The sequence below is a fragment of the Cololabis saira genome, chromosome 11 (assembly GCF_033807715.1).
Source record: "Cololabis saira isolate AMF1-May2022 chromosome 11, fColSai1.1, whole genome shotgun sequence".
NCBI lineage: Eukaryota > Metazoa > Chordata > Actinopteri > Beloniformes > Belonidae > Cololabis > Cololabis saira.
The window spans coordinates 36,631,671-36,653,955 of NC_084597.1; the positions used below are offsets into that span (position 1 = coordinate 36,631,671).

The 22,285-nt window shown below is 39.1% G+C and overlaps 1 protein-coding gene across 2 annotated transcripts in view; it reads left to right on the top strand.

The window, feature by feature from the left end:
• The window catches only part of rxraa (retinoid X receptor, alpha a), a 134,510-nt gene that overhangs the window by 89,635 nt on the left and 22,590 nt on the right, over positions 1-22,285 (top strand). The window contains exons 4-6 of one of the 2 annotated variants that reach the window (XM_061734418.1): positions 14,137-14,287; positions 16,298-16,477; positions 20,456-20,640. In XM_061734418.1, coding sequence (XP_061590402.1) covers positions 14,137-14,287; positions 16,298-16,477; positions 20,456-20,640 — 516 coding nt within the window. The remainder of the gene's footprint in view (positions 1-14,136; positions 14,288-16,297; positions 16,478-20,455; positions 20,641-22,285) is intronic. The other variant, XM_061734419.1, reaches the window with a different exon arrangement.

Genomic DNA, 22,285 nt, shown 5'->3' on the forward strand with positions numbered 1-22,285 from the left:
GTCACTAACTGCAAGAAAAACCTCTAACGAAAAATTAAGATTCCTTTACCAGAATTATATGCAAGAAGGAAGAGGAAGTGGAAGTTTCAGTTGTGTACTTTGCAACTCTTTCACATCAGCAAGTATTGACCATCAAAAATAACCAATAATTTACGCGACCAGTAATGGGAGTTAAATGTTCGCTACATGATAATTTCTGACAAAAGGCAGTAACTACCACCATTATTCACTGAGGTTGCAGTTCAAATAAGGTTTGCAACTTCTCTTCTCTAAAACATCCCATAATAAGATACATTAATGATTACACTTGATAAAGACATCTATTGATATGGGAATGAAGGCAACAATGGCAGCAACAGTACAGTTGGGAGGTTTAGGTTGCATTTCATGTTGCAATTCAGCCTTTATGTGCTTCCATCCTGTTTCAGCTGCAGTTTTGGTTCTGGTTTCATATTCGTTACACCCATTTTTTTAAGATCATGCATTTCTTGTCAGTTAGATACTGTGAGATAGTAAAATACTGTGTTAAAGATAGTATCTTCTCATAAGAGTTTCTTTGTTTGTTTTTATCCAGAGGTTTTTTAGTTGATTGGTGGCGCAGTCGAAGATGATCATTTGTGTCAAAATGCAAAACTATGTGTGTGACGTGGCCAAGGCCATACAGATGCACAGTAGGCCTTATCTCTGTTCTCTTTCCACCAATAACCCCAATGCAAAAATAATCAAGACAATTATTATTGGAATTTGAAATATCTAGGAGTCCCTGCAGCTGCTTTGCTATTTTAAACTGATTGAAAAAATGAAAAAGAAAAAAGCAGTTTCACACACACACACACACCCCCCCCCCCCAAAAAAAAAAACATTAAAGTATGACAGTAGATGCCTACTGTTGAAAAATGTCAAATAGTATAAGGGCCCCGATCTGCACAGGTGTTCATTTGAGCGGTTAACTGTGACTATTTGCATAACTGAGACTGTGGAGGCCTCTGACTATTGCTCAGTGAGAGAGGAACAGCAGTTCGATGTTCCAAGTTCGGCAATGAGGTTAAAGATGGTGGCACTGCCCTGTGGTCGCGAGGCGTGGCACCTCTTGTAAGACGTGACTTGAGTCACATGGCGTATGCCACTCTTTACACTCACTGACTTGCTTTCTTCAGGAGCACTTAACTGGAACGAGGTCACAGCTCTGCCTCCTCTGTTTTCAACGGCCTGGCACTCAGTACAGGATCCTGCCTATGCAACACCCCCCCACCCCCATAAACATACGCGCATGCATTCACGCAACAGCATATACTTGAACTTTTGCATACTTTTTTAATCAATTTCCTCCCTTGATTTGTCCCATCCTCACGAAGGCTTTGTTCACCCTCAACTGCGTTCCAAATCTTCCAAGTTTAAAAAACATCAACTTCAAAAATATAGTATAAACCTTTTTTCTCTTTTTTCATTCGGTGAAAAAAAATGTTAATAAAAAACAGCAATGTTTAACCATCTTTCACATCAAAGATGTTCAAGATACCATGACGAAATATGGGATGAGGGTGAACCAACAGTTCTTTTCTTAAGGACTGCATCCCTCAAAAATCAGACCACATGTAAAGAGAGAGACAGTCCTTTATCATCAGCCAATTCTCACATCTCCAACAAGAATACTTCCACCTCAGTTCTGTCTCCAGCTTCCAGGCACGTTATGACACACTGTGGCTTTGCTTTTTTTTCTTTACTCCCTGTGAGAACGTCTTTTGTTTCTTAGTGATATCCTCCCCTGGATTGAGTGCTAGACATCAAAAAAGCCTTTTTGAGAAACAACATGCAGTTAGGTGACATATTTAACATAATTTGATAAAGAAAAATAAGGTACTCACTTTGAGTACCTTATCTTTTGTTTAGTGGCTGTTACAAGACTTCTCTTGTTGGTGGACATATATGATGGGGAGGTTAAGGCTGAGTTATGGTTCTGCGTCAAATCGACGCCGTGCCTACGCCGTCGTGAACCCTTCAGACTTCTCCGTCACTCCATTTCGCCGCGGTGCAGTACCCCCCGCGACCACTAGTTCACGATCTTTTCCTGAATGGTTTATCCGACTTTTCCGGTCAAAGTGAATGAAAGGGATAAGGACAACTATTGTGCAAAAAACCAAAACAAAAAAAAGAGCGCTTAAAGTTCACGACTGCTTCAAGCCGGAAACCGGAAATGCGTTGCTACCAAGCGAACCAATCACAGCCCTCTCCGTCTGCGTTTGGTCTGCGTCGCCTCTACACGTAGTTACAATTTTTGGGAGGTGCACATCAGTGACAGCGTGGGCTACGCCGTAGGGTACGCATCGACGCGTACCCTACGGCGTAGGCACGGCGTCGTTTTGACGCAGAACCATAACTCAGCCTTTAGGCCGCGTTCAGACTGCCAGCCAATATCCGATTTTTAGCCCATCCAGACCGAAACTGGATGACTCTTTTGAAGTCTGAACAGTCCCAAGCCACATGAGATCCGATTTTTGCAAACCAGATGGAAACCACCTCAGGGAGGTAGTTTCATATCGCATTTGGGCAGATGCGTCTCAGTCTGAACAGCTCCAAACACTCAGATCGGTTTTGACTGTCCGTGACGTCACTCTACGCGACGCCAGACCAGACCCATGCGCCAAACCACCCGCCCATTTCCAGTTGTGGAGCTACGTTACAGGTATGGAGCAGTCGGAAGATGCCGAAAACAGCAGTCCTTGGACAGAGGAAGAAAGAAGAGTTTTTGTTGTCGCAATTACATGACGTCACACAATACGGGTGACGCCTCCGCTCCGTCGTCGTTGCTACGGCAACCCGTCAGATCAGTCAATGATGTGGCCCAGTCTGAACAGAGCCAGATGCAATTTGGACACTTGCTAAAAACAGTGTGGACAGTCAGCCCTGAAAATCGGATATGAGAAGGAATCAGATATGAATCAGACTTGCCTGCAGTCAGAACGCGGCCTTAGAGGATGCCCTGTCTGGTATCTGGTCACGAGGCTTTGCCAGACCTCAATTGTGCTCATTACAATCAGAGCCATCAGTGGTTGCATCTGTGGGGTTCAACTCACTGACAATAAAGACTTTCCCTCAATCACAGACACCACAACTCTTCAAGCAGCTGGAAGGGATTAAATTCAAGGGTTGGAACACATTTCACACTTCCTGTGACAATAGCAAGAGTTGTCTGGCTGTTGTCTTTTGCAGAAAAAGAGGTTCTTTGTCATCGGACCAATGCAGGCTCCAAGTTTCCATTCTGCGGCTTAGCCCGTACCCCTTTGGCTTCTGCGCTCTCCCACTGAAACTTCCCTTAGGATCCTAAACCAACAACAGGCCTCCAGTGTCTCTCTTTGCGACTTAAAAATACATATAAAGCCTGAGTGTTTCTAGAGTCAAACAGAGAAAAAAGACTAATGTGAAAAAGGTGTAAATGTTTTACAAGAAATGGAACAAGCGCTTAATAAGTTATAAATGAGCAGCAGTGGTGATGTCATGTTCTAGTTCTGAGTATGTTGTGTTCAGGCGAGAGTCGCTATGAGACCAAAACACAACATACTGTAGAGAAAGTGTTAGCGAGAGGGAGCGTGGTGGACCTCGGCCCCTTCCTTTGCAGGAGTAATAAAGGTCCATTCTACAACTCTGGGCTTTGATGGATCTCTCTGTAGTCCCTCTGACAGACGTCACGGCTACATGGCGACACAAAGGAACCGCGTGTAGGCTCCCAGTGGAAACTTTAAATCTCTCTAATGTCAGTCAACCCTCACATGTATTATGGGAAATATATATTGGAGCCTTCATAGCTGTATCCAATTAAAAAATCTGGTTCAGAGATCATTTTTTCCTTAGCAATGTTAGTACAACGAAGTGCAGCTAATGTTGTTTGATTTCACAGTATTTGGCACAAGGTTCTTAATATGTTAGGCTCTCGTTGAGAAAACTTTGCTTCTTTAAATGTATAAAGACAAGCCTTTGTATCGAGTATTGCTGGGAAAGTATACTACATCTGTCCCATGTTAAAACTGATGGAACAATTTTCCTACCATGAAAAGCTTTTATTTTGAAACATATGCAGGAACATTTTTTTAAGAGAAGCAGAAAGTCATGAAAACAATATTTAAAAAGAATTATCGTGTTAGATGGCAAGTGACTGCAACAATAGTTGCTACATTGATCAAATTACCATATAGCAGTGCAGAAAAGTTTTCACTTACACCTTTCTTTAACTCCTTTGCTTTCACTTTACTTGTCTTTATTTGTTTGAACACCACATGTGGTGTGTTTACACTGCAGTAGACCTGCAGTAGTCCTGTTTGTATGTTCTGGTCTGTCTGCATCCACACCATAGATGGCAGCTATGGGGGGATAGAATACAGTTACAGTAGGTTTAAATTTCACAAAGCGGTCTACAAATCGCTGTACAATGAGGTTTAACTGCCTCAGAGGCACAACTTTTATTGTATAGCTTGGAATAATCCCTTAAGGACTTTAATAGCACCTGTATGTGTGATTGTACTGCAATTCAATATCTCTGGACAGACATATATTGAATTTAGGAAATCATTGAAGCAAAAAATGCATTCTGTGACTAATAATACTTTTTCCTCTCTTATCCACCTAAATAACATTTTGTTTTTAACATGGTGTAGATATTACTCTTATCTATTCTTATTCTTCATTAGTTAAGTAAGAATTTGTGGATACAGTTCTGGATATGGTGTGTGATGCATTAAATAAAGAAAAATAGTCAAAATCATCAATTTACTTATAAGGAAGAGTTAAATCAGGCAGACCTGGGCCAGAAACACTTTTTACACCTTTGTCGTATTGCTGACTTTGAAAAGATTTTTTGTGTTTTGACAGTTAGTTTTATATTCAACTATTGCAATTCACACTCTTTTTAAATGGTTTACACTTTTACAAAAATACACGCTGCAGGAATGTTAACATAACGTGGCAAGAGCAGCAGATATGGTTTACACATTAGAAGAAGAGTACTATTTAGTTGAAAAGTTTTTGTCTGGAGGGGGGATACTCAACTGCAAAAAACAGTTGTGGGTGTCAAAAAGATTGGAAAATGTTCTATAAATGGACACTCTTTTGTACGAACAAGATCTTTTTGGAAGAGCTAATTGACTACTTACAAGCAGAAATCATTTTGTTTAATTTTGTCATCACATAAGGTCACATTTACGATGTACGTTTTGACCGTATCTAAGTGATAACCAAATAGTTTTTCATTCCCACTCATCACACTCATCCAAGCAGTGCTGAGTTTTCCTGTTGGTCATATCGTCAGCTCTTTTAAAGCACCCTCATTGGAGGTGCTGGCTTAACAAGGTTTCTCCGGTTTTGATCCAAGTGTTTTATAATAAAAGTCAAGCTCCTTGGTTACTACTGTACATTAACATCAAAATGAAGAGGTTAAAGCTGTGAGGCACCCAATGTCAGAAATAGCCAAAAGAAAATAATTAGAGGTTGAAATCAAAACGTATCTCATCATGTATTCTATTTACTGCTGTCAAGTAATTAAAAAAATTCCGAGATTTATTCATTTAGATCTATAATTAATTAATCTAATTAGTCTATTTTTTTTATCTCACCTAAAATTTGCTGAGAAAAGCCCTCAACTTCAGGTGTTTTCCTTTAAATTCATTACATTATTGTGGCGGATCAAAAGATTGATATATAACAACAAAAAAAGTGGCTTTATAAAGTAATTTTAAATTTTTTTTAACAGACTTGAACAGATGCACTCCTAGCCATTTTCATCCACTTGGCAAGAACATTTGCCATGCGCATGGTGCTCTCCTCCAGTCTAGTTCGGGGAAGAGCGTAAATAAATAAATAGCAAACATCGTTGCTGCTAACGTTAGCTGTGGCTGCACTCGCGACCGGGTGTTTTGCGTTCATGTGGCTAAACTTGAGCTGCTTCGGTGGTCAGCAAAGTCCTTTCCACAAAGAACACATATCACTCTACCTTCATCAAAGGTGCCGTCGGTGCGTTTTAGAAATGTAAATTCCCCATTCACTGGACTGACATGCTCCTCCATTTACACTTCTCTTCTCCGCAACACCCCCATGCCTAAACGTGCCCAAACACGGGGACAGCCAATCAATGTCCACTTCAAGGTGGGACTGACCGTTGTTTTCCACCTACAACTCAAGCACAAAAAGCCCACCACACAAACACAGATTTCAAAATAAAGGCAACTCGCAAACAGAACGCAGAGTTAGTTAGAGATTAAAAAACAGATTAAGCAATTAAAAAACATAACGCTCTAAATATACCTTGTAATTAATTAATCGCAATTAACGTGCTTATTTGACATCCCTAATTCTATTACATGATATGTATCTTTGTTTTTATTGCTGTCCTTCAGTCCATAGGAGCAAATATATGAGCAGAGGGAGCTTTGAGAGTAGGCTGTTAGTTTACTTTGCTTGATGCGTTGCATGATTTTTCTGTTAATTTCAGTAGTGTTTATGAAAGTTATGTTTTCTCCATATAAGATATAAGATTACATAGGCTCACAGTCCAGAGGAAGTTCATGCAATGTTCCAGTTTGGAGTGACATACGTTAGTGTACATGAAATTCTGCAGTGGTGTGTATACAGTATATATTTCATATAGGTGTTAAGGACAAAGGAAAGGAGGAGCAGGATGTTACAGTTCAGGCAATTTGACTTGTTTTAAGAGTTGTAATGTCAGTGTTTGGTATTTTAGTGCCCACAGGAGCAGAGTTGTTTCCGATAAAAACATCCCATATGCTCATCCACTCTCACACAGCGCCAAAAGGACATAGCCACACACATGGATCCAGGAGTGTGTGTGCTGCTGTTTTGTCTGCATACACACACAAACATCACATGTAGGCATGCACACATATGTGCAAGGAATGGACCCGACCACTGTGTTTACTTCAACGAACACTTAATGCACGCCCAGTTACTGCCAGGCTGAGGTGAGACAACAGCTGAAAGTCAGTCAGCGCAATCCCGCTTCACCACTGCAAGCTCAAGGCTTTCATGCCACTGATAGTCTTAATATCCTTTTCCTTTTTCCCCTCCTCTGTAACAGACGTTTTTATCAAAACACACACACACAGAGGCCGGCAGTGCTTGCAATGATTCATTTTATCTGTTGTGGCACAGCGTGAGTTGAGAGTTGTAAACCTCTGAGCTGTCTGGAAACATGTTGGCTTCTGCCAAACTCTATCTACTGGGACGGAGCAGAGAGGGTGTTTTATTGGAGCAGAGCGACATTCATCGTAATGTTATTCTTCATTAAGGTATACTTTTGAAGTATTTTTATGTTACCACCAAATACTTGTAAATGGCTGATAAATAATTGTATGTTCATTTAACACACCATTAAATTACATGAACTGAGGCCAAGTTGTAAGTAGTCAGGGATCCCTTTAAGACACCATTTTATTATTTATCACTTTTGAGTTACAACTCAGTAGCATTATAATATGAACCTAGTCAATCCTTTTTGTTTACAGTTTATACTTTCTTCCATTTCAAGTAAATCATTGTTGCACCGTATTAGAAGTATGTAACCTAAAGTTCACATAGAAAGATTTGACAGTTTATTCAGGCATAATTCACCAATTAAATATTGAAATGACAGCATTTATCACAAAAAAAAATCTGTGATATTTTGCAATATTAGTGATGTAAGTAGTTATTATTTATTTATTTATTTGTTGATATAGCTGTGGGACTTTAATTTCAAATATTAATTTTGAAAAAATGTTTCACTTGTTCTTGCTCTACACATACCGGTACTTGATTAATTCTGTTCTGATAAAGCTTTGTGGTTTAAACTAATTTGTTTGGATAATGGAGATGTTTGAGAGGGTTGGGGTTTACAACAGCTTCGTGTAACTTTACATAATATACCAACAACAGTAACAGTATTGATAATAATAATGAAAAAAAGGCCTCTCATCAGCTGGTGTGCATTATTTGTCAGTACATACAGAAATTGGATAAGAACAGGTAAAATATTGACTGGTGCAGCTCTCATTTTATTAATACAGTATAGATATTTTTATTGGGAAACCAAATAAATTATGCTTCTTTTCCAGTTTTATTTTCTGTAATTACTATTTGAAATGTACCATACATGTAAAAGAAAATTATGTTAGAATATGATTATACATAATAAAAAACACAAGAAAATATAAAATACATTTTATCTTTTTGGAATATTTGTAGGGACAAAAATATAATAGTTTCAGATGCATAAATGTCTATGATCAAGCAGCATGATCAAGTATGATCAGGCACCAAGCAGCATGAGTTGTGATGGCTAAAATCCAGGAAATGTTTTACTGCTACAAGATGGACCTGTTTGTTTGCTCGGCCTAACATCCATCCACAAATAACTGCATGTTAACTTATGCTTGTTTGTGAGCCGCGTGTGTATTCGAAGAGTTGTCTTTCAAAGTGATATCCAAAGTCATACCAGGGGGCGTCTTGCTGTGAAAATACCCTGAAGGCCACAGAAAAGCTGTGTCCGTGAACAGGCCTCTCTGTGTGAAACGTGATCCACTATCTCTGATGTTGGGTGTCCAGATAAGACTCTCACACACAAACATGTCACGGAGATGAGACAAAAGTTTTTTCTCATTCTTCCCACATTGCGCGGAAACTCCAAGATAAGTTTGCTTTTTGAAGGAAGTTATTGTCAAAGGATGTCAGAGGTGAAAGGGGGCTCGGTGGTTATCATTAGGTTACATCATGACCCGATCCCTGTCCTCGCCACTCCTGAGGTGGCCGTTTAGGCCTCTTCTCCTTTCAGCAGGAGATTGGTATCCTGTCTGCGCATTTCCTCGCTCTTCACATTCTATTCATGGGACATTTTAGTTTTATAGCTTTAGGCAAAAGTAAATTAAAGTCACAAAAATGAAACTTTCTTCAGCTAAGGAGCTTGCAGACACTGATACAGTGTTGGGAAATGTGATCTGTAACAGTAGAACATTAAATCCCTGGTCATGTAGTTTGAAGAACATTATGAAAGAGTTCTTTAAGGGGCGGTTTGAAAGATAACGTCCTTGCCGTTCAACAAGGTGCCCTTGAAGAAGAAAGCGAGAGAAGTTCGACAGCATTGTGGATGGAGGAGTGGTGTGTTAGGATTTGATGTTTCTTTTTGAAGTGACTTTATGAAGAAACTCTGTGCTCTGACTGTGAAACGAGCTAAGCCCATCTTAGGCAAGGGCTTCATGTGTCTCAGCTTTTCTTTCCTTTTTGTCCTCTGATCACTCAAGGAACGACTCCTGTCTTTCTTGTGTATTGTGTTAGCATACTAATGGTTTACAGAACCTGCTCTGCAGCCAAGACTATTGTTTGTAGGGATTGAGTTAGACACACAAGCCACAACTGTCTACAGAAATATGCATTATTGTGCTGGATACTTTTTATGAGACCACAAACCCTCAGATTTTCCTTTGCTGACTTATCAGAGTATTACTATTGTGTCTCACCATGGTAAGAAGTCAAATGTGGTTTCATGTAAGCGATACCAAATCAAATCTAGCAATTTTTCACAGGCTAACATTGAAAATGCTTTACTGTAGCCTCTAAATAAATCTGAAACCTTTTGATCTCAGTGATAAGAAAAAATAATTTGAATATTCCAGCAGCATGCTGAAGCCAGCAGGTGGCACAAAACATATAATCCCATATATCAGTTCTGTGTAGAATCTGACACCCGCTAGAAGACAGACCCCTCACTGCTCTGAGTGTACTAATCAAAATCGAATGTCCTCCACAGGGCGTTACATAAGACTTGCAGCACAAGAAAGTGTCTTCAGCAGGAACAGACCAGCAACTCACATTGAACTTTGTTCTGCAGGAAAACTTATGTCCTGCTTGACGCTAAATGCTCCTCCGTAATCTCTGTGTAAAAGTTGGAAGCCAAGCCTCCTATCTCCTCAAAAAGTATGCATTTTGTCACCAGTGTTCCCCAACACGGTCGAGCTGAGCACACAGTGGACATACCTTCTTGTGAAGGGTTTCGTGTGTATTGCAAGGAAGGGGGACACATGTATTCTATTTCCAGATCTAGTCCTGAGCTGCTCTAATTCCCCCCCTTGCCTTGTCTCCATCACTATGGGCAAAAGAGAAAGAAAGGCGCCCCGGCTTGCTCACACCATTGCAAGAAGCAGTGTTGCTGAGATTGAGTTGCAGGTTTACTGAAAATAGACTGTGAAAGACAGAATCCTTTCTGTCAGGCAGACACAGTGGGTTTGATAGGGACAATCACAGCCAAAGAGGCAGCTCTGCAACTACCGCATTACAGGGGTAAAGATGTGGGCATTTAACTGAGGTAAGACTTCATAATGTGTTGCATGAATGTGTTTCTGTGCGTGTGGACAAACACATGAGAAATTATTTGTGCAGTCATTTTTGTCCACTGACATTTAAAATAGTCTTATCGGGCTTCCTTTTTTCTTTTTTCTTTTTTGCTCTGCCCCATTTTCCCATGATGGCACATGCAGGAGCTTCATATGTGGCAACGGGAACTTCATATCCCTTTAATTTTGTGTGCATGCATGTTGTTGGTTCTTTCACTTTGTATTTCTTTAAACGCGCTGTGAAGAACAGGCCGGGAGCTTGTCCTGCAGTGTGACATTAACGGTTTTTATGTGGTGGAAGGAATCAACCTTTTTAACTCACTGAAGCCACCAGTGGATGCATCATTCAAATGCTGCCAATAATTCAAAGCCACAAGACGCTTTCATTCTGAAATTAGAGCCATGTTCCTGAGTTCCTGTGACTCCCCATATGTCACGCTAAATTCTGTGGGAGTGTATATGAAATGATGCAGAAGATGTCTTGAATTTTCTTTCTCTTTTTTTTTCTTCGCTTTCCCTTTCCAGATTTAAAAAGACAAAATAAGATTCCCCTCAACTATGCCAGCTTGTTTGTACGAATAAATGCATATTTAGTTCTGTCACACTTATTATATTATATATAATATTATATTATATTATATTATATTGCCCTCTGTGGCTCTGAGAGTGGTTTCTTGCCTGGAAGACCCAATGAAATAAGTTGAATCACTGTGGCTTCGAGGGTTTTTGGAGCTCGATGTAAAACTAAGAATCAAGATATCTGAGGTTGTAAAGCCCAACAAATATGTTTTTCTTAAAATCATTATTTACTGTTTAATTGTGTCTTGCCGCTTTTAATGTTGATGTAAAGCACTTTGAATCACCTTGTGTTGAATTGTGCTATACAAATAAACTTGCCTTGCCTTGCCTTGCCTTTTATTTTCAAAGCCATTAGAATAAGTTTGGCTTAAATGAAGGGCTTAGGTCATAAAATGATTTTTTTTTTAAAGAAGAGAAATCTTTATTTGTATTTTCAAGACCCAATACTTTTGTACACGGCCAATTAATAAGCAAGTAATGAGTTGTGTCTATCAGGTGATGGATTTAGTTTTATAATACTACATTGTCTTACGTTGTCTGTGAATGATGCTTATTTCAGAGCATCTTTTCCAATTCTTTCATGGTGAATGTTTACAGCCAAGGTGATCAACGATCACGCTAGTTTTATTTTGGAGCTACTTTCTAACACCTACATACAGGCAGTGGCTGTTTGGGGTGTATACAGTTTTATAAGTTCCACAAGGACATTGTGTTTTTTTAACATTTAACATTTTGTTATGTGTGTTATTTTCAATATTTTTCCATTACGTAGCTTGTGTTCTCTGTTAGATGACTATAAACACAACTTAGGACATATTTTACAATGACATAACATGTTTTTATGTCTTGCCCACTCTTAACATAGAGCAGTAGAGTTTCTCTGTTGCACTCTGATGCAGTTCCAACCCAAAACATATATATGTGTGTGTGTGCGTGCGTGTGCGTGCGTGTGTGTGTGTGTGTGTGTGTGTATGTAGTTAAAGCAAATGTGGCTTTGTCACTTGGCGCTCAATAGCTGAGCTTCTGGATGATCTACTCGTCTGTGCTTTCAATTTTTGTCTCATTTTTCTTCCCACCCATTGCAGTTTTAGCCTAGTCAAGAGAGTTGGTGCTTTTATTTTACTAGTTTGTTTTGGTCCAGTACTAATGCCTCTGTTCCAAACATTACATTTAACTTTTTATGATCATTTGTATCCTGCTCCGCAGCATTTATCTTCTCTGGACACAACATGTCGGTAGTTATTATAATTAGACTCCCCTTGCTCTTCACTTTAAGCAGAAAGCAGCGAGACGTCACTTTGGGATGAATTTTTATCAAAGCCGTATTTCACAGAGAGGCAGCCAGCCAGCCATCGAAGTTTGACTTAAGGCTGCAGTTGCATCGCTGCTAAAACAAATGCTGTCTCTTTATTCCGCTGTACTGTTAAATTTTGCAGTGGAGTTATGCTAGCGCTGAACATTTTGGAGCCAGCGGGGCTTGTTGAGAGCATGAATAAAAGAGTTCCTGGGGTTGAGTGGTGCAGGATCCAGCTGTGCCAGATTTAGATCTTAAACGGGGGAGCAAGACGGAGGAGAGGGGCAATAAAAGAGGGAAAAAAGAGATGGTGTTCAAAAAGAAGGCTTCTGCCTTCTACCTGAATTAAGTATCAGTATACATAATATTCATTTCACTAATGTTTTGGGGTTTTTTTTCTTCTTTTTTTTACTCCAGCTCTTCTTAGCAGATTTGGTGCTTAATGTCATTAGTAGGAATGGGCGATATTTTACCGTTCACGATAAACCGTCATAAAAATTCCCCACGGTAAGAATTTGTATCTCACGATAAAAACGATAAATTGAGGAAATGAGAAAAAAAGACAGAAAGAAAGAAATGAGCCTGAAAGAAAGAAAGAAGGAAAGAAAGAAAGAAAGAAAGAAAGAAAGAAAGAAAGAAAGAAAGAAAGAAAGAAAGAAAGAAAGAAAGAAAGAAAGAAAGAAAGAAAGAAAGAAATGAGCCTGAAAGAAAGAAAGAAAGAAAGAAAGAAAGAAAGAAAGAAAGAAAGAAAGAAAGAAAGAAAGAAAGAAATGAGCCTGAAAGAAAGAAAGAAAGAAAGAAAGAAAGAAAGAAAGAAAGAAAGAAAGAAAGAAAGAAAGAAAGAAAGAAAGAAAGAAAGAAAGAAAGAAAGAAAGAAATGAGCCTGAAGAAAGAAAGAAAGAAAGAAAGAAAGAAAGAAAGAAAGAAAGAAAGAAAGAAAGAAAGAAAGAAAGAAAGAAAGAAAGAAAGAAAGAAAGAAAGAAAGAAATGAGCCTGAAAGAAAGAAAGAAATGAGCCTGAAAGAAAGAAAGAAATGAGCCTGGAAGATAGAAAGAAAGAAAGAAAGAAAGAAAGAAAGAAAGAAAGAAAGAAAGAAAGAAAGAAAGAAAGAAAGAAAGAAAGAAAGAAAGAAAGAAAGAAAGAAAGAAAGAAAGAAAGAAAGAAAGAAATGAGCCTGAAAGAAAGAAAGAAAGAAAGAAAGAAAGAAAGAAAGAAAGAAAGAAAGAAAGAAAGAAAGAAAGAAAGAAAGAAAGAAAGAAATGAGCCTGAAAGAAAGAAAGAAATGAGCCTGAAAGAAAGAAAGAAAGAAAGAAAGAAAGAAAGAAAGAAAGAAAGAAAGAAATGAGCCTGAAAGAAAGAAAGAAAGAAAGAAAGAAAGAAAGAAAGAAAGAAAGAAAGAAAGAAAGAAAGAAAGAAAGAAAGAAAGAAAGAAAGAAAGAAAGAAAGAAAGAAAGAAAGAAAGAAAGAAAGAAAGAAAGAAAGAAAGAAAGAAAGAAAGAAAGAAAGAAAGAAATGAGCCTGAAAGAAAGAAATAAATAAATGAGCCTGAAAGAAAGAAAGAAAGAAAGAAAGAAAGAAAGAAAGAAAGAAAGAAAGAAAGAAAGAAAGAAAGAAAGAAAGAAAGAAAGAAAGAAAGAAAGAAAGAAAGAAAGAAAGAAAGAAAGAAAGAAAGAAAGATTCCCTTTGATGACACTTTTTGTATTGGTATTTTTTTTATCGTTATCGGGATAAATGCCAGAAATTATCGTGATACATTTTTTAGTCCGTACCACCCATCCCTAGTCATTAGACAACCAATATGAACTTTTTGAAATAGTTTGTGAAAATGTATGATTTGATATGTGGGGGGCTGCTTTGTGACCTGTTTTTGTGTGTTTTTGTGTGTTGATCTTTCAGCTGAATTCTCCAATGAACTCTGTCAGCAGCACAGAGGACATTAAGCCGCCCCTGGGTCTCAATGGCTTAATGAAGGTGCCGGCCAAGCCCTCTGGCATGGCCCTGTCACTTACTAAACACATCTGTGCCATCTGCGGTGACCGCTCCTCAGGTGAGTGACATTGGACTGCAATCAAAAACACCAAAACACAAAGTACATTGACATCAGAATCGTCTGTACTAACGAAATTATTTATTTTAAATAATTGCAAGTAACTTTAATTGATGTCTTACTTCAGCTGATATAACATAATTATCCGTTATAATTAAATCCTGAGAAAGCATGACTACCCAGCAACTTGTTTTAGCATGTTTTTAACCACGCTGAGAAACCTCCAAGAAAGATCCAGAGATGAATTTTGTTCACACAACCACTTGACTGACCACTTTGGCAGAGCAAACGCAGTAGGAGACCTTCCTGGAAGAAGGACTGTCAGTAAAATTCTTCACAGATCTTGGCAAAGTAGCAGGGGAGGCCTGAAAGAAGCCACTCCTGAGGATCATATGGTTGGTTAAAACCAAACTACAAATCACTTCTTACAAGAACAGATGAGTGTTGTTTGTAGGGAAGCTATTCACAGCCCATCAATCATGTCACGGCATCTCTACTGTGCAGCAGCAAAGCTGAGAATAGAGTCAAATAGAGGCAATTTTTTAGAGGATCCCTATGATGGATGCAGCCAGAATTACCCAAATAATTGCCAAATTATTAAAAACAAAAGTCTGTGATGCCCACAGTACTTAGCTTTGTGTCAGAACATGCTTTCGTAGTTTTTGTGGGTCTGAAAATCTAAAATAAAGTGTGTTTGTGCAAATACAATATCATTTTTAGAAATCAAGGCATCATTTGGTCAAGAACTAACTCAACCACTTAACCAACTAACCACAAGACATCATTGTTAACTGCTATCTCAGACAAATGACTCCAACTTCTTTTCAGGGTCACATGATAATTTTTTGATGGGGGGGTTTAGCCTTAGGGTGAAGGTGAACATCTAATTCATTGGACAGTTTTACTGAAATCCTGCGTCATCTGCGCTCCTTGCCCCCAAGGAGGATAATCAAAACAATGTTTAATAGCAAGACATGCTTCATTTAGCTATGCTTGGAGGCACTATTTATCTTCTCTGGTGGTCTGACCAGCAGAGAGTGAACAAAGAAACAGTTTGAGCAACCCCGGAGAATGCAAATGGGTCTAAATCTGTCATAAATAAAAAAGAGCTGTTCTGAACAACGGACAGACATGAGGACAGGCTCCCCTAAAGCTCGTCTTCTGCGGGCCCCTCTTTTCTTTCCTTTTCGCCACTGCAGCGTGGACCCCGAACACGGCCTGTTCATCTCAATGAGCCTCTGATCATTTGCTTTTTTTGTTCTCTCATCCGCTGATTCTTTTGTTGTATGTGTGACTCCACATGTGGACTAAAAAAAAATGTTGCTTTGGTTGTACTGGAAACACCTATTAATGGAGTGTAGCACCCTATAATGTAATAATGCCTGAAAATGTAATAACATTTGCACTTAACTCAATCAAATATGTAATAAAACCCAATAATGTAATAACTTGACCAATAATGTAATAAAATATCCTGACTGATATTGTAATAACATTTTTACCGATAATGTATTACCTTATTACATTATTGGGAATTTATTACATTTTCAGGTGGGTCTTTTTTTATTTTTTTTCCAAAACTGATAATGTTATACTTGACAAATAATGTAGTATATATGTTAATTTTCAGTCCAGAGTTCTAAATTTCGTGTTTTAAGTATCTAAGAATGTTATATACGCTGGATTTGAAACACCAGAATGACTATTGGCTTAAATTGCAGACTTTGAGTACCATGTAATAAATTCCCAATAACGTAATAAGGTATTACATTATTGGTAAAAATGTTATTACAATATCCGTCAGGATATTTTATTACATTATTGGTGAAGTTATTAAATTATTGGGTTTTATTACATTTTCGATTGAGTTAATTGCAAATTTTATTACATTTTAGGGCGTTATTACATTTTCAGGAAATGATTACATTATAGGGTGCTACATGGAGCTTCGTTGAATTCTCTGATTATTTTGTGTTCTTGCGGTCAACATATTCTTTTCATTTTTCACAGGTAAACACTATGGAGTGTACAGTTGTGAAGGCTGCAAAGGTTTCTTCAAAAGGACTGTGCGCAAGGACCTAACTTACACCTGCCGCGACAACAAGGACTGCATGATAGATAAGCGCCAGAGGAACCGTTGTCAATACTGCCGCTACCAGAAGTGTTTAGCCATGGGCATGAAAAGAGAAGGTACAGCACATACCGTTGAGGATAAAGTCCCACTTACCCATACCCTCAAATCTGTACTAATCCACAGAAACACACATTCACACAATGTAAAGGCCTTTATTTAGACTCCAGATTGATAGTTTTCTTCAGAATAATATGTTTAATATGACACTTAGCAGATGTCAGTGTTCTCCCCGTGTGTGCTTGTTGGTACTTTAACAAAATATGATCATGCAAGACATCATAGGAGTTAATTAAAAAACACAGAAACATATTATTTGAGTGATGGCAACATACAGTGTATAATAAATAGCAAAATTGTAATAGAATTATATAAACCAGCCAAGTATCAACTGATTCCCAGCTGCAAAGGCACCTGCCGTTCGGTGTTAAGGTAAGGTAAAGCAGATAAAGTTTTACAGAAGCCCTTGCAATAGGGATGAAAATGTTTCTCTCCAAGTTCTGCTTCTTGGGTTATAATGTTGTAGGCTTGTGCAGCGTGGAGAACCTAATGCTGTCAAAAAAAGAAAAAGCCAAGTAGGTGGTCAAGATTAAATAAACTACTCTGTGTTGTCGTCATTAGATGGTTGTGATACGAGCAAAGTCATAGGTTTTACTGTAAAGCAAAAACTATAAACAGGGCATGTCTTTGGCTTTAGGATTTTACTGTATATGGGACTTTACTGTGCTAAATAAGCTCCATGCTGCATTGCATAAGAACTAAAACAAGTGACTTAGATCAGTAACTCTGTAGGAAATGTTCATTGAATGAGGTCATTTTCTCATAGACTTCTGTACACTGGACTGGATCTCTTTGCAACAATGGGAATAATTCACTGCTGGGCTTTACATAGAACATAGTTGTGAGAAAAATCTAGATTGGCTTCATGTTCAATTTAAAGGGGGAGGCTACACTCCAACCTGAAAATCAGGAAGCTGATTAGTACGAACTGTGTTTTGGCTACAAATGCATAGCTTGAAGCCTGGAAAGATAGATTTTGTCATTATAGTAATTTCACAAATTTCAAGACAATCCTACTGCTTTGAAAGTTAAGCTTTATCTATATTTTACACTTAAAGATTTTACTGTTTGTGCGAAAAAAATAGGAATAAAACACACAAAATAAACTGTTATTTTAATTGTCAACAGGTCAGAAAAATGTCAAAAAAATATCTTATTATTATTATTATATATTTAAAAGGCTGCAATTGTAAACTAGTTTGTGCGTTCAGTCGTGTTACTGAATGCACAAAACTTTATCAAAATACTAAAAAATAACCTGTCTATGACCATTTACTTAAATAATCAGTCTAGAATAGATAGATTGATGTCTTGTAAATTCAAAGCACAAAGGCACCGGATGGTATGCACATTCTTTACCTGCTCTTCTCAAAAAGAGTGGGGAATTTAATCGGCCACATAATGAAGCCATCAGTTTCAGCGCTCATGTAAATGCATTCAGACCATTAATGGCAAACCCAATCCTCTTTCTGAACACATTCCAGTGCAAAGAGTTTCCATCACACGTCACTGTTGAATGTAGACACGAACTCTTGTCGTGTTCCTCAGCTCTTTATTGAAAAAATGAACTTCTTGTTTGTACTTCATATGAAAGAAACTTACATCTGAAAATATCTCATGTAGCATCTCTGTTTGATTGAGAACCTGCTCACATAGAATTTGTTGCTTGTTGCTATGGAGATTTTTCCTTGACAGTGTCAAATCTCAAAGAGACTGGCTGCAATACAGCCACTAAATGCTTAAGTTGCTTGAGGATGATTGTTAAGTACCGTATTTTCTGGACTATAAGCTGCACCTGTATATAAGCCGCATCCGCTCTATTTTTAAAAAAACAATAAAAAAAAGATATGCAAGCCGCACCTGTATATAAGCCGCATCCGCTCTATTTAAAAAAAAAGATATGCAAGCCGCAAATATTTATGCTGTTAGATTAGACATTTACTACATGTACAGAAGGATTTTGAACTGTAAATGATGTACATGTTTGTACCTAAATAGATCTTTCCTAACAGTGTCTTTTAACACGGCAGCAACTTTGCTGATTAAAACGGGACAGAACCAAGAGAAAATAACCGGTATTTATTTATCTATTTATCTGTTTGAAATCTGCTTCTACCTACTTCTATCTGTTAAAGAAGAAGTAGCATATTCTTCTTTGCATTTATTTTGTCTTAGTTTTTATTCTAATTCCGGTTAGAGCGCCCGAGCGGTGGAAGAAAAATCCACAGAATAGCTGCACCTCTGTATAAGCCGCATGGTTCAAAACCTATGAAAAAAGTAGCGGCTTATAGTCCAGAAAATACGGTATACAGTAATATTATTTGGGACTGACCATGGAATTATATGAAAAAGCCACTTCAGACAATGATGGGTGTTTTGAAGAGAGGGAAGAACGACAGGTGTGAATTTTAACACTCCATGAACGTTTTGTGATGTTAACCACACTCTCAATTACAGTACACCCGTTTTTAAATGGAGACTGCTGAGATTGTGACTGTAGCAATGAAAACTGAAACTGCAGGCACATGTGTGTTGGATCCTGGAGCCTCATTGGGGAACACATTTTGGACTCTGCTCTGAGCATAATTTTTCATGACCTTATCTTGGCCTTGTGGCCCCTCCGTCTTTGCTTTTATTTATGTCATTGTTTAGCTCTTTACTCCTTTCCAGGATATGATCATTTACTGCCTCTTGCCTCACTCACTGCGCCTAAGCCTCCCTTACACCCCGAGGGCTGTGGTTAGAGAACAAGGCAGCAGTAGCCTAAAAGGCTAACCCAATCCACAGAAAAACCGGATTAAATGAATTTATGTTCTCCCAGTCAGGACAGGAGAGGAGGAGGGGTTGAGGGAGAGAATAAAGCTAACATGATTTCAGCCCTCCTCACCTCTCTGTGACTCCAACACAAATATTTTACCCTTGGGCTGACCTCCGCTGCCAGACAGCAGTTCCTCTAGAATGGGGCCCCTTTCTCCTTCTCCTCTAACCAACCCCTGCTTCCCTTTCCCTCAAAACAAGAACAGGCCTCTTCATTTCAGGTTGTAAAATAGAAACACAAGTAAGGAAAATTTAAGTATACAGGTTGTCCTCCACACCTTCAGTAAAGGGACACAGTTATCTCTTGATCATTCAACACATTTCTTAGAAAAGCATTTATTTATTTTAGGATTGTGAGAAATGGCCACAATATGCAGAAGCTGTGTTTTTTTAGTGAATTAATTCATTTTGTAGTCATCTGCAAAGACAAATCACACACACATGTGTCTTTTTCACTTGAAGGTGGACACACGTTTTTCTCGCTTCAGTCTTTGTGTCTGCACAGCACATAAACCACTTGCTGTCTGTTCTTGCCGAGCCAATCAGATGACTAACGCAGCGGTGTTTAAATCTGACCTGATATAAAACAAAGCCCCTCATTGATTTGTGCCAAGCATTGTTTATTACCGTAAGTCGATTTGGCCTCTATTTGTAGTGTAACAAGTGAGCAAAAGTCCATGCATTATTCACGTTTCTATGAGTAACTTGTGTACAGAAACGAGAGCACAAAATGAAAAGCACTTGTCTTTGAAGTGGAAGAACCCGTAAATGTTATGCAAGTGTGTCGTCCTTCTGTCATCCATCTACGCTGTCGGAGCATCTGTTAATGGTTAAGCTTTCTCAGACGTGTCGTACACTATTCACTGGTGTACAGAGGCAGAACACTAAGAATACGCGCTGAGGCGAGCCCATGCATACTGAATGTTCACATCTGTCCAAAGACCAACTCTGCATTCACTCAGTCACTGATGTACTCCTGAGGATTTCAGAGTGTCTGAGTCACATCAAAGATATGAAAGTACGTGATTGTTTTAATCAGAACAAGTTTGCTGGAAACAGCTTTTGATGGTACTGATGAAAGCAATCCAGCTGAGTCAAACTGTTAAGTGCGCTCAGTTATCTAAAATTACATTTTGAACAGCAGTAGTGACCGGAACTAGTTTTGTTACATGCAGCCGTTCAAGAGGAGCGTCAGCGGGCCAAGGACAAAAATGAGAATGAGGTGGAGTCCACGAGCTGCGCAAACGAGGACATGCCTGTGGAGAAGATCCTGGAAGCCGAGCAGGCGGTGGAACCAAAAAACGAGACTTACATTGAGACCAACCTTAGTGTGCCATCCAACTCGGTGAGTTTCCTTTTGTTTCCTTTGTCATGTGAGTCTTTTTGTTGTGTTTTTAAATCAGACACTCATGCTGTGTCATCCTGCAGTAAGTCTTATCCTTGTCCGCATTTGCACTTTCACAAGAACAAACAAATAGACAGTGAGGGATTTGCTTACATTTACCCAGGGCTGGTGAAAGAACATATGTTTTCTCTCATTTTTAATCCCACACTGGATAAAATGGTCTCTGTTCTCCATTTCTGCTCATTTATTTCACTTAAATACTAGCTTCTGATTGTTGGCAGTTGCAGTGAAACGACTCCAACAGAATGGGTGGCTTTCAGAATATTTCCTAACTTCTTCTCAGCTGTGTCAAAAATGGTATGAAGAGGTCTATTCAACTGCGAATACCCGCCAGTGCATTAGAAGCTTTCCATTTTGGTACCAGCCAGCTGATGACATTGACTTAAATTGACAAAAAGTGTAAAAAAAAAAAATGGATAACAACCCAAAAGAAATCTGAGATATTATAAAAAAGAACATGTGTTTTACAATTATTTCCTTGTTCTTAAAAGAAAGCAGAAAGTACTAAAAATTTCCTGAGAGTGTGTGTGTATATGTATTACGCTACTATTTATTAAAGGTATAGTCTGTAATCGTATTCAAAAACTCTGACCAATCTGTTTTTTGTGCACCGAATGGCACGGATTGGTCAGAGGATCAGAGGATTGGCAGGGGGGAAAGAACCAATCAGATGCCTTCGTTTTAAGTCCCGCCCACGCTCCCCTCTGTCCCATGCGCGCACTCGTCACGTCGAAAATCTTGCCGGAAAACTTCACACACTCGAGTCACGTTTGCTGAAGAATGGCGCAGAAAACGAGAAAACGCAGCCAAAAATCCCACCTCCCCAGTATGGGGGTCTGTGGGGATGGAGGCGTCTCCATCCCGGCGAGGGCGGAGAGCGCCGGTGCGGGTGGCGGTGCGCTGCGGTGCTGTGCAGGCTCTATTGCCACGGCTACGCCGTAGGGTACGGCGTAGCCTACGGCGTAGCCTACGGCGTAGGGTACACGGCGACGGGCACCATTCTGCATTGGTGTAACGTGGAACCATAAATCAGCCTTCAGTGTGTGCTCTGTGTGCTGTTCTGAGCTTCTGTGTTGTGCTCATTTTGCTGGGACGTCGGGTCCCTCCGCCGAGACACAACTTTTGCGATATGCGTTCATTGTTGTGTCTAAAAAGGATGCGCAGTGCCCACCCAATCAGAAGTGGTACAGATATTCTGTGATATTTTTTTAGATTTATAAAAAAATAACATTGTAAAAAAATAAAGGATCCCCTTAACTTTGATTGGGTGGGCAGGACGCACGTTTGGGTGGGCACACACCCCCCTGCCCCCCCCTAAAACCGGCCTCGCTTACAGGTGAATGAGACATGGGGTAGTTTGTTGAAAATGTGCTGTCCAAAATGTCCTGGAAAACTGGACTCCTGCAAATGCGCGTTCCCCAAAGTTTGTGGGGGCGTGGCTTTGGACAGAGCGCTGACGGGAGGGGGATGAGGGGGCGGGGCTTAGAGGAGGTGCCACTTTCAAATCTTGCTAGCTCTCCAACATTACAGACTATACCTTTAACATCATAGATATATAGTTGGGTTCAGTTGGAATGGGTTAAAT